The sequence below is a fragment of the Ascidiella aspersa genome, chromosome 6, assembly GCF_963924565.1.
Source record: "Ascidiella aspersa chromosome 6, kaAscAspe10.2, whole genome shotgun sequence".
Classification (NCBI taxonomy): Eukaryota; Metazoa; Chordata; class Ascidiacea; order Phlebobranchia; family Ascidiidae; genus Ascidiella; species Ascidiella aspersa.
In genome coordinates this window covers 10,492,900-10,506,236 of record NC_139452.1, presented here as the reverse complement: position 1 = coordinate 10,506,236, position 13,337 = coordinate 10,492,900, and the positions used below count along the sequence as shown (strand labels likewise).

The 13,337-nt window shown below is 37.2% G+C and overlaps 1 protein-coding gene across 1 annotated transcript; it reads left to right on the top strand.

Moving 5' to 3' along the window:
- Positions 1-8,660: 8,660 nt before the first annotated feature.
- LOC146139662 (uncharacterized) lies at positions 8,661-11,747 on the top strand. The gene is made up of 3 exons (XM_083391822.1): positions 8,661-9,171; positions 9,701-9,861; positions 11,010-11,747. The coding sequence occupies exons 1-3, from the start codon at positions 9,060-9,062 to the stop codon at positions 11,097-11,099; spliced, it is 363 nt and encodes a 120-aa protein (XP_083247948.1). The 5' UTR covers positions 8,661-9,059; the 3' UTR covers positions 11,100-11,747.
- Positions 11,748-13,337: the final 1,590 nt, after the last annotated feature.

Here is a 13,337-nt window from a genome sequence, read left to right as displayed (position 1 = left end):
GGGGGTTGTGTACTGTGTATGTCTTTTTTATGTGAATAGACAATCTGTAAGAAAGAAATAACTGGACCTTGACATAGGCGATGACTTAGTCATTCCCAAGGCATGGTAATTATTTGAGTTATATAGTTTTACAATCTGTACATGCTTTTCCATTTTTTTTAACTATTTACGCCGGGCATGTAAAGTATAAGTCACAGCCATAATAACCAACTGAGAACAAATTATGATTTGCTAAATTATGTTAACAGCCCAATCGCGAGTATTTTTGATTGTGTAAATTATTCGTCTTTTTTTTGGGGGGGGGCTTGCCCCCTCTGGAATTTTAAAATGCGATTATTATTATTGTTTATAAGTGTAATATGTTTACTTATGAAGGTTATGGAATAATACTGATTTGTATATATAAATTTCTACTAACATAAAATCGTAACTACATAATATTAATATCATAGGTACTGAAGTTAAATTAAGTAAAGATGTTAATATTGCCCCCCTGGAAAATTTTCTGCGGGCGCCTCTGGTTGGTGCTAATCCGTATTGCAGAATCCTGGTGACTTGGCGACTATGCCAGCCGAAGAATCAGCAATAAAACCTATTAAACTGGTTTCAAAAAAACTTTAAATAGTTTTTAAAGGCATTGAAGACTAGGTTAATGGAAATTGTTTGCCAAGTTTCTGATTCACTTTGCGCAACATGTCATAGTATGCATCGCGCTTTCATGTTGATTATATTTGACTAACACAGAGACAGGAACATGGCAAAACTCAAATAAAGGTATACCTTTTTATTACAGCATCCTACCATAACTATTTATTATTTGAAAATACTTTACTTTCTTTTGTACAGATGTATTTTTCTGGATCTTGTTTCTTTCTTTTGCTGCAGCATTGTTTATACTTGAAGAATCCACTTGCTAAACTTTCTATGAGTCACGTATATAGAAAATAATAATGAAGTTTCAAACTTTTCATAACATAACTATCGATTTTTTTCCGACAATAATATATAAAAATGTTCGTTTCAGCGAATTATTTCAGAACACTTTCGGCGATAGACTTTTTATTTGTTAGTTTGTACGACCTACGTTATAATGAAATAAGTTTAGATAAAGAGTTGGGATTTACCCAATCGTGTTTCGAATTTAATTATCGATCCGGAGTTAAGCGACGTTATAAAAAAGTTTCACATTTTTTATTTTTAAACCATTTTTTATTTTTCAGTTCTATTGCATTCTACCGTTTCACGCTCTTAACCACGGTTATACGTTATCGACAAATTAGCATACAGTATTTACCTGGTAAGACGGAACACTCTGTCGCAGCACTTGCGTTGTAATTAGTGCAAATTGTCCCTGCGTCCCTACAGGAATCTTCTTCTATTTTGCAAAACTCAACAGTTTGGTTGGCCTGCCACACTTAAAAAGAAACACACGCACCAGTTATATAACATAAGCAGTCAGTTCAATTCGAGACTGTAGTTATTTTGGGTGCCGCAATACTCAAGGGTGCCATTTTTAACGCTCAAGGGCGCCGATAGATATTTCAAATTATTCACGATTCTAATTTTTGCTCTATTGCGGGTGAGATTCTTGATACTATTTTTTGTGTACGATAGAGTGCCAAAAATTAAAAAGTTTTGTTCAAACTTGTTGCATGTATTTAATGTGATGTTTCAATCTTGTTTATTGTAACGTGACAGTCAACCACTCATCAAAAATTTGAGCAAGGGTGCCGCGAACTATTTATAATTTCTTTAGGGTGTCGCAAGCCCAAAAAGGTTGCGAAACACTGGATAACATACTATAGGCTGAGCGTTGTCAGATTGGTCGTTTTTTAAGATTTGTTGTTATATGACTTTACATCATGGCACAAATTTGAGAAATTATCCCTGACAATTTTATGACACCCACCAAAAATCTTGAACTCGTCTCTGATCCGTTTATGTCCCGTCAACTTTTATTCGGGATTTTTTATTGTGAAATGCCTAGAACTACTAAAACAGGATTGCTTGCATTAATTGCCTCGGGACCCCGGGCACTGGGTCGTTCTTGGGATTTTATTAAACGGTTGAGATAACGTAGAAAAATATTTTTCTACGAGTCAACTTAAGTGGTGTTATGTTGCTCGTGGGACTCATATTAGAGGCCAACTCCACATACAGTAAATGTGACATAAAATACAACTTTAAGGTGTTATATATATGCTAATTCACATTATTATATTGCCAAACTAATTTTATATTTTTCTTCATTTTACAGCTTAATATTTAAGCACCACAGTTTACTAAGGCGGTGTTTATATTAATATGAAAACACTGCTTGTATAATAATGCAAGGGATTCTACATTGAAAGTAACACTGTAAGCACGTATAGGCTCTGTGGTTTCGAACCATAATGTTCGAAAAGCAGAGCGCGAGTTTCGCTAAGTTGTGTAAGGGGCGAGGCTTAAAAAGTTTAAGAACCCCTGCACTAGACTTTATAGAGGGTCTATACTTTGTAGTGCTGTTATATAAGATTTAAAATCCTACTATAAAAAGTACAACTCTATATGCGCTTACCGACAAACGAATATAATGTTTTGGTGTGTATAGATAATTCGTTTACGCAGAAATTTGTAAAAAATGTCTTGACCTAGTGACCTACTTTTGCTCAAAGTTTCCCGTGTGACAAATATTTATAGCAAAAAACTAAACTCAATTTTATTATGCAAGTTTCAAGCATATAGCCTACCTTCGTCAGAGCATTCCCAATCGACAGATTTTGCTGCTGGTGAAATCACAATGATGATCATCAAGCACAACTCAAAACAACGTACGATCATTGACATCGTCCTGATAGTTGAAATTAAATAAAAAAACTTTAACTTAATGCTTATAGGGCGCACATACGCCGCAGTTCGATTGCAACTATTTATTTGCCGATTTCTAACGACAATTCAGTGCATATCAGAGCTCGTTTGACGCTTTACAGTTGCAACACATAGCCCTACCTGGCACCTGCTGTGCTTTATGTTGAGCCTGATCGGCGTATTTTTTCGTGCAGGTGTTGATCATTACAGGTTGCGTCAATGTTGTTTCCACGATAATAGCAAGAAAATGGATCCACGTGCATACAATAGGCAGGATAGACAGCATAACGCTTTTTTTTTGTTCCAGGTTAGGCTCGATTTTGACCAGATAATCTTTCGTTAGCTTGTACCTTTGCCCATTTCCTGATCATTCAATCGAAATGGAACGTTACGAAGCTTGTTCGCGGTTTCAGAAATGGTGTTTATGCGAAAACAACGGGGTCTCGAAGGTGTATGGCCTGCGTGTGTCCACCCGTTGACGTGCCACCTGTTTACCTTCTCGTTATTTGTCCATCAGTATTGTTGTTTGGCTTGAACGATTCTTAACCTTTTGACACTTGTGGAGCGGTAAAATCGAACAAACCTTTCAGGGACGGGGAACGAAAGTTAAGGGGCAATTCTGTGCTCAAACCTTTGGGTGACTATGTTATTAATAAAAAACACAAAAAACATCTGTGCTTTATTCTTTGGGATGCTGGTTCCGAAAATGCTCTTAAATTAATATCTCGTAATATTTTTATAAAACTCCCCCCTTGTGGGCGTTGGCGAGTTACACGGGGCGTTTTGGGTATTTTTGTCATTTGGGGGGCGCTGAACGCACATAAGGCGTGTTACATAAAAGTACTTTTTCTCATATTTTTCTCATATAAAAAATAGTACAAGCATCACTGTAATATGTAACATTTAAGCTTAATGGCAACTTTGATAATGCGAGCTTTGGCGTAATAATTGGCTTTCTTACGTTAGGGTGTTGGTTGGTGTTGCGTTTCACCGTTTTATATGCGGCAAAATGTTTGTAGATTTAAAGCAGGGATCGGCAACCTACTGCCTGCGTGCCGGATCCGCCAATGTAATTCATCCGGCCCGCCACATCTTTGACCAACTATATACACGAGTCCATTTTAAACACTTTCTGACTATTTTAACTACGTAAGTGCGAAAAAGTTTCGCGCCTTGCGCGAATGACCTTTCTACATTCGGTTTGTTTATGTTTAGATGCTGTCTTTGGAAATAGATTAGCGCTTCTTTATACCGTTGCGCATACCGTTACGGAAAACGCATTCAAAAATATTGAACATATAATTTTTTAACATTTTTTGATTTTCGGCAATGTATTAAAAACTTGCAAGAAATGTAAAAGAAATGCCTCTATGCCAAAAAACGGGCTCGCCGGGTGCATCCTGACTTAAAAACATTAACAAACACTGAACTAGATTAACTATTAAGGGTATTGTGTTTCCACGAAGGAGTTGTATTACACTTTTCATTAGTAGTATGGATGACGACGTGTGGACCCAAATTTTAAACTAAGCACTTTTTTCACGCTTAAAATTCCGAGGGCTCACCTGATTCACAGTTGTTCTAACATTTTATTCATAATTGTTAGTTAACATTATGTGCGGCCCGCAGAGACCTTTCTGAGTTTATTTTTAGTTGACTAGAAAATGATTGCCGACCCCTGATTAAATGTCAGAAAATTTTAATTTTCCTGGTAATAACATAACCTTGTTATAATTTATGTATATGAGGATTTACTCTTTTATGTTGAGCTGCTATGAAAAAAATAGGTTGAATCGTGGGGGAGGGGGGGGGGGTTGTGAAACATTGTTTAAAAGTTAAAGAGGAAATAATTATCGTGTATAGGCAGGGATGGGCAACGCTTTTTTGTCGCGGGCCAACACCAAACTCAGGGTCCCTGCTGGCCGTTAAATTTTAGCTGTGTAGACTCCACGCAAAAAAAACCGCAACGACTGTTGATAAGGGATAAAGCTAGCGCATTATACAATTTACATTCGTTGAGGGAACAAGATTTGCGCAAAAAAGCTTAAGGTGGTTCAAAGTCAAAAACATGGAAAACAGCCTCGTTGCCCAGTTTGTAAAGTTAATCGCGAACCGCACAATTTGCGTTGACGTGCTGGATCTGGCCCGCGGGCCGTAGGTTGCCCACCCTATAGACAAGTTACCAGTTCGTGCTTATTTCTCAGATTTGTGCTTATGTTTGGTTACAGTGTCTTATAAACTACTAATGTGCATATTTATAAGAAACGAGCTTATTATTGAGTTTTGTGCCTAGTTTGTCTTATTTTAGAATTTATTAGGACTCACTTAAGTTTTAGTTGCATGGTTTCTTATATATTGTCTTTGTTGAACGACCATCAAGTTAATCAATCGTAAATCCCAACAGTTATCCACCCCCTCGATGGTCAGGCGTTGCAATTATCTGTCCCTCTATAAAAACGATAGGTGAACCCTTGCCGAAGGCGTCACGTCTCCTTTTATATTAAAAAGTTTTGCCAATTTAACCAAATATAGGCCTACGCATTTTTTCGCGCTGAGATTAATAAAGCTGCATTTTGGCGCGAAGATAAATGTGTTTTGGGGATATCTCTATTTGAAAGCTCTCTGAAAAAATGCTTGATCTGCCCCAATTTATCAGTAGCCTGATTTTTTTTCGTAATACCGTGTTTGGTTAGTCTTAGCAGATGGTCGCCCTGCTTATAGAGCTTGACACCTGCATCAAATTAGCAGAAGTGCAGTTTTTTTAACATAAACTAGGTTTGACGGCAGCACTACAACTGAATAATTTTCGATCACCTAATTTTATACAAGCATAGTAAACATGGGTGTCTGCTAGGGGGTAAAATATAAAATAATATCCATGATTTTTATCTCTATGGGATAGCATAGAGCTCAGGCAAAGCATTGCAACAAAAGCATAAGTTCATTAGAAATTAGTTTTGTATTACTTTCCAGAAAATATAGGTGCCACAAGTGATGAGCGAAGTAAACGTTTCAAGGCGTACCTGGGGGCTATGAGGTCAATTACTTATAAATGCCAGAACTTACAGCTGCTCTTCGCGATTTAAGCAAAAAAACTTACTGAAGTTATATCCGGTATTACGCAAATCTGTTCTATGGGTCTAGTTGTAGTGGGTGCCAATCTTTTTGTCCCTAAAACAATCCCTGATCTTATTTAAGTTTTCCATTGAACTTTACTAACTAATCTCCAGTACTTTAATTCAAACCAACAATAGGGCATATATTATTATCCTAATTTATTTTGGAAAACTTACTGTAAAACTTGGAAAAGTTTATATAAAGTCAAGTGTTTATATAAAAATGGTAAACAACCACTTTAAAGATAAATTGTCTATAAAACAAACATTTTAACGAGAAATATTTTAAACATTTTACCGAGAAATATATTCTAGAAATGTACCTATACTTCTATGTGCAAAACCTCATTTTTTAATATTGGACCGCCAGTCATCATGTGCCAATTTTATTTCACCTATATCATTAATGATGAAAATCTCCATTATACTTTGCTCTTTGTCCTTAAAAAACGTTAAATATACGTATACGTCAACTCCACGTAGCGGAAAATGTCTTCTGGTGAAATTAAAAATTGCATTAAAATATCATGTGTTTTCAATTTTTCATTCCAGTCCAATTTCGTGCTATTACGCCAGTTGTATACCGGTACCTATACTATATATAACCATCCGTAAATGTGGTATTTACCAGTAATATATCAAGTTTGGCCAGTTTGAAAAGGAACGAGTGCAAGTAACCGGAAATAGAACTAACTTATATTTTATTATTGTCGTTAACTTTAGAAACCTGCGCCACGGAGGCTTACAAATATTATGACGGTAGTTAATGCGCTATCAGGTTACCGAGAGCTTTAGAATCAGAGCGAAATCGTTAAACAAAGGCGACAGTAAATCATTCCCATTATGTCAGCGCGAAAGCATTGTTTTCTTTTGAGAAACTCTTCTTCCGTACGCCTGCTATATGACGCCCAGCTTGGCCAGCAAGAGCTATTGGCAACGTAGTCACGAGTTTTAGGCTCAACGGTCACGATGAGATTTAGCCCTGAACAGGAATTAAGCTATTTTCAGTTTTTTAAGCTAGCACTTTAACCGTAGCGGCATGGAAGGTCGCCAGGTACGCCGCAGGCAAATTAAAAATCTTATAAAATATAAGACTGTTATTTATCATTTCTTTGCTTTCTCTTTTGTCTTACCTCAATAATCTTGCAGTACTACTATAAAAACTCTATTTGGCATGCGTAATAAAAACTTGCAAGCAACCTATCGATTTCGCGCTTACTAGGTGCACTACTAAGTTTTTTGAGGTTTACAGGTGCGTCCTAAGGAAATAAATTGACAAATGCTGCTCTAAGCAAGTGGCCGGCAAACTGTGGGCCATGGTCCAAATGTGGGCCGCTGGGCCATTTTTAGTTTGTCGCGAGTTACTTTTAAATAGTTAGGGTTACCATGTGGGCCGCGTGCCAGCCATACTTTCGTCGCACTGCATTTCAAAGTTGGTGTGGCTAACAATATTTATATGGTTTTAGCTTGGTTCAGGCCGCGTGCCAAATAAGGCCCTAAAAGTGCCTGTCAAACTATTATTTGGCCAACTTTATCCTTGTAAACGCAACCATTTTCAAAAATTTTTTTACAGAAATATACCGGAATATAACCTAAATAAGTGAACGTATTTAGCGATATTGGCAGTTGTCTTTTTTCTCTGAAGTTTAACCTCAAATCTTAAAAATGGGCAAAAATTTTGGGTCGAGCTTTGTTGGTGTCCTGCTCACAATTGTTGGTCGAGTTCTCTTTGTGGTTTGTCAAGTGACCAACGAATGGCTCACGTCTGGATCCATGTCAGTCGGAATTCATCAGATTTGCTTGGGTTCATCCTGCACTGATCTCCGTAAGTCGCGTCATTTACTAGGGACATTTTTAATTTACTTAGGAAAGGAGGTTTCTTTAGATCAGTGGACGGCAAACAGTGGGCCACGGCCCAAATATGGGCCAAAGAGCCATTTTAGTGGGCCGCGAGTTACTTTTGATTAGTTTAGGGCTGTCATGTAGTTTTGGGGCGAGTGATAGCCGTACAGGCCTACAAACATTGCACAAAACAAAAAAAAGTTGGTGTGTCATTGAATTTTTAAATTTTATCATCCGAAAAAAGATTGATGCCGCTCCGAAAAAAGATTGCCGACCACTACTTTAGATATCCGCCCCCCCCCCCCCCCCCGATATGCTACCAATAAACGTTTGAAACCAAAAGAGTGCTAACAAACATCAATTTGTTCTAAGGTGTTGAAATGCAAGCTGTCTGAAATTGTTGGCACTGTTTAATCACTAGGTTATTGGATGTAGTATTACAACTCGGTTATTTTCGCAAGTTTCTTTAAATCGATTAAATTTGTCTCAAGAAAACAGCCAAATTTAACAAAATAAACTGATACTTCGTAAAACAATCGTTGTTTAATTTTGGACTGGTAAAATGTCCACCCAGCCTGAACAAAGCAGTAGTGAAAAGGTAATCGGAAAATATCTTGAAAGATTGCATTGTTTAAGGGCACGTGATTCGATAGAAAGGCATATCATAATACAACACCTAAACAAACGAACGTCTTCCCCACGAAGTCACGTATCCTTTTGTTTGCCGACAGGGCTAAATATAAAAGGATAGTTTGCCTATTGATGTGTCGTGCTCACAAGAATAACCATAGCAATTTTATGTCGACAATAGAGTTTACCGCTATACCTCTCATTAAATTAAGTTTCATTCTCGATTCAGTACATTCGACATTCAAATAAATACCCGAAGACATTAACAATTGTAAACAAAAACTAACTACAACGATCCGCCAAAATAAAATCAGGCAACGCTTTATTTTTTTCGTAAAAAATTTGTACAATAAGCCTTGCACACCAATTGAAGTTATTTGTATACTAAACATTCTAGGGAAATTTAATCAGCACTTATAGGTATCAAACTTACACTCAGAAATCGCAAAAAAAGAACAGCTGCCGTTTAGTTAACTTTAGCGTGATTTTGCAATCTTATATGGAACCTCTTTCGGGAATTAATTCTGTTTCGCGAACTATTTAACAACGCCGACTTTTGTAGCTTGGAACTTGAACTTTAACAACACCGTTTATTTGGCGCCCTGGATTGCGCGCATATTCCTCATGGTGGCGGGCATTCTCATCGGAGTAGGATTGATAATGTCGCTCTTCTGCGCCTGCAGCGAGAACAAAAGCCAGATGTTGAAGTCAATCGGAGGAATCCACGTTTCAGCCGGTAAGAAGCGCTTCTGTACTTAGGCAACATTTGGGCACAACTCAAACTCCATATAGGTTATACGAACAATTAACCCGAACCTCTAGAAAGCTGACACTAAATAAAGCGCTAATCAGGCAATATCAGTAAAAGGGATATACAAAAGCGCTATATTAGCAGACATAAAATGTAATACCATATAGGCATATACGAAAGGATTTAGGATTTTGTTTGTGGGCGGCATACAGTTCTTAAAGATGAAATTACTAAGTTTTATGACGTTATAAACAGACAACCTTAAAAAAAATCCTGCGAATATATGTCCATATTGCAAAAATGTACAACGTAAATCATATCTATATATACTCAGATATGCCACGGCAAAGCGTTCGAGCAAAGATAAAAAATATATGCGTTTATTGAGTACAGGGTCATACGAAGTTAGCGAAAACGACTCAAGCGTTATGGAGATGGTTGAAACCGCGTTAAAACCTTGCAGAAAGGCCACAAATGATTTTTAAACTCTTGCCGCTTATTTTTCCCCTTTCAGCGGTCTTCGTGGTCATCGCCAACGCCGCCTTCACAGGTATCATTGTTTCCGGTGGCGGTAGCTCGTTCGGTCACTCCTACTACCTGGCCTGGGGGTGCGCCACTTCTATCTTCATTGGCGGCATTCTTGAAACCGTTCAAACGAAGGAATCTACTGGACAGGTACAGGCCAGCTAAATTTAAGCCACTGTTATAACGCGACTTTCGGCTAGTGAAGTTTTGGTCGTTTGTGATGCAAACACAATTAGTCCAACATTTTACACTAATTGAATAAACTGATTTTACTAATTAAATAGCTTTTCTACCAAATTGACTTGATTCTGTATAGCAGGATTTTTACTTTTGGGGCTTAACATTTTACGAAACCACGCCCCCAACGCAAACAAGATGTTTCATAGCAATAATATTTAGCTTCATCAAGGCAGTGTTTTCAGACAAATAGAAACATCAAACAAATAGTGTAAAGAGGCGCCTAAATGTAAAACGTGCAAATTATGCGAAAGGTTTTTATGCTCGTGGTTTCAATAAATTAAACGTTTGCGATAGTGCGCACAGTGCCTTGTAAAAATCCCTTGGCAAAAAATTTAGTTTCTAAAAATGGCCTGGTGCACTTCTCTCTACAACATTATACAGTGTGTATATTATGCCATATCCATGTCACTTGAACTTAACACAAGAACAATAGTATTAATACTGAGGAGAATACCTATAGATTAAGTGATTGATATAAAATTATGTGTCAGTCACGACACGACTAGAAACAGTACTTAAAAATAGATAAAAGAGATATTCGTGATAGCAAAACTTCATATTAAACGAATAAAAACAAAGAGTTTTTCTCGGAGAGTCCTTCGCGCCCCCCTTACAAACCCGTCAAGCCACCTTGGAGAGGTAAGGCATTAACAAACTGTACGGTGTTTAAACCAAGGCTGAGGAGTTGGTTTAAAATGACCCGAATCTGACTCTAAAGCCTGTGTTTCACTCATTTACGTACCGGTAACTAAAATAACGTGGATATTAAACAATTAATACACTTATAGGGGTGCCTTATAACTGATCGACCAAAATTACACAGTTGGAACATTTTCCACCACTTGCTATAACACTTTCACAAGTTACAGTTCGCGGCCTTGTCAGTTTCGAAATTTGGTAATGCGTATGTGCACGTCGGACACGGGACTCGGGTATAGTTGTATGTAGTCTTACTCGAGTCCCGAGTCCGATTCTAGCAAAACAATCCGACTCCGTCGAGTCCCGATTCCTGAGTCCAACCCTGCAGCCCTTAAATTGATAGATTCCCATTTTTTTAGGTTGGAGTCGTAATGCAGCAACCACAACCACAACAAGTTGTTTGGTCCACCGCCCAGCAGCCCGCCTTATACACCAATCAGGGCTTTTGAAATAATGTAGAATCCTATATGTGTATGTATATTGTATAATCGCGTGTGGTTTGTTTTTATATTTTTTTATTTTATAATTTCCAGCACTGTGACCCTGGTTGATTGCGAGTTCTTCGTTATTTTCACCACAAACACAGGTTCAATCTGTTTATCCGGCGTCAGTACGACTTTTTTAGTTACCAACTGTTATTATCATTGATTTTCGATTGTTTTGTGCAACGTCCTTACAGTATATTACCAAGGACGGTATGTTTTTGTAGCATTGCTAACTTTAATTAACTATATCTCATACAAGTTTCAAACTATAAGGTGAAGCACGAAAAGGTTTTATTACCATCCAAATTTAGAGAAGAATAAGAATGTATGTCGTGCCTTATATAAATCATAACTTCTTTTTGGATGTAATACATATCGATCCTTCAGGCAAAAACGTTTTACCTTAACGCCCTTATGAAACCTGCATTGGTGAAAAGGGTGAATTCAGTGGCGTTTCCCATGCGATATTGACTTTAAAAGTATGGCTGTACATCTTTGTTTATATTGTATTGACATATACATAGTTTGTTTCACTACATAGTATACATTATGTTAAAAACATTGTTAAGTGTTTTTTTTTGTGTTTTTGTTATTAAAAACATTGAAACCGTGTGCTGTTTACGTGTGCTGTTTATAAACAAGGGTAATGTAATAAAGCATCAGAAATCTATTGTGACTTTTCATGTTAGTTAAATAATATTCTTAAAACCCTTAAACCCCTGCTCTGCCCTATTTTGAGGGCTGTGATTTAACTTACTGGACCATTCTAGTGATAAAGCGCGACTACATATGTCTATCCTATATTTCATTTCGGGGCGGATCCAGGGTCTATGAGACCAATAACTTACAGATGCACTTCGCGATAAACGCAATTTATGCATACTTTGCGCTTCGCGTGACTTTTAACATTTTTTAGATCAGCCATACATCGTAGGATCAATAGCCATCACAACTGGTTTGACCAACAACTTACTAAAGTATATCGAGTATTGCGCAAAATCTGTTTTCTGTGTTTAACCGTAATAGGTACGATCCATTTCCTTATCCTCAAAACTGCCCTGACCGTATTTAACTTTTCTGTTGTGTACTTTACTAACTAACCTCCGGGACTTTAATTCAAACGAGCAATAAGGCATGTATTCTTATTCTAATTTATTTTATAAAATTTGGTGTAAAACGTAGAAAAGTTTAAATGAAGTTGTGTTTTTTAACAAAAATGGTAAATAAGTTCTTTGAAGATTAATCTTATATCAAACACCCGTTTTAACGTACAATGTTTACTAGAAATATATGTTGATGTGGAAAACCTCGTTTTAAAATGTTGCAACGCTAGCCGTCATGTGCTAGTTTTATTTCATCTATCAATGATAAGATACTTTATTGCCCGCCACAACGGCGACCAATATTTTTTCAGTTTCTTCAAATATTTCCATTTAGTGGAGTCGCTCTGTATTTAAACGTATACCAACAAATACTTTTGTTTGAGAGATACAGGGTATTTAATTGTATTTGGCGGAACATACTTGTCGTAAAAAACGTTTATTAAACATACGTCAGCTTCACGTAACGGAAAGTGTCTTCTGGTAAAATTCATAATTACGTTAAAACGCGTCCAGTCCAATTTCGTGGTATTTGTTCAGCTACGATATAACTATTATTCGTGGTCTTTAGCAGTGAGAATGCAAATTTTGGCCAGTTTAAAACGTATCGGGTGTAAGCAACCGGCAACATGAGTTGATTGTTGATATTCAGTTTCCCGCTTTGTTCATTGTTTTACCACTGTCTTTAACTTTAGAAACTTGCGCCAAGGTGACTTACAAAAATTATAAAGGTTGCCAAAGCGCTATCAGGTTACCGCGACCCTTAGTAATCTTAATAAGAGCGAAATCGTTAAACAAAGGCTGTCATTCCCATTTGTCAGTGCGAAAGCATTGTTTTTCTCTCAAGAAACTCCTCTTCTGTACGGCTGCAATATTACGCCCAGCTCGGCCAACATGAGCTAGGCAATGCAGTCACCAGTTTACGAGCAACGCTCACGATGGGATATTGTCTTTAACAGGATTAAGTTATTTTCAGTCTCTTATATAGCGCTTATTAACTGGAGCGGCATGGAAGGTAGCCAGTTGCGCCTCAGGCAAATAGAAAAAATGTTCTAATCTATAAAGCAACTATTTAACATTTTTTTACTTTCTCTTTTCGTTC

What these genes read in the sequence shown, in the direction of transcription:
- LOC146139662 (XM_083391822.1), top strand. Translation starts at nt 9,060, where the DNA reads ATGGTGGCGGGCATTCTCATCGGAGTAGGATTGATAATGTCGCTCTTC. An exon ending in AGGAATCCACGTTTCAGCCG is followed by an intron (nt 9,172 to 9,700) that starts GTAAGAAGCGCT and finishes TTCCCCTTTCAG; the next exon opens with CGGTCTTCGTGGTCATCGCC. An exon ending in CGAAGGAATCTACTGGACAG is followed by an intron (nt 9,862 to 11,009) that starts GTACAGGCCAGC and finishes CCATTTTTTTAG; the next exon opens with GTTGGAGTCGTAATGCAGCA.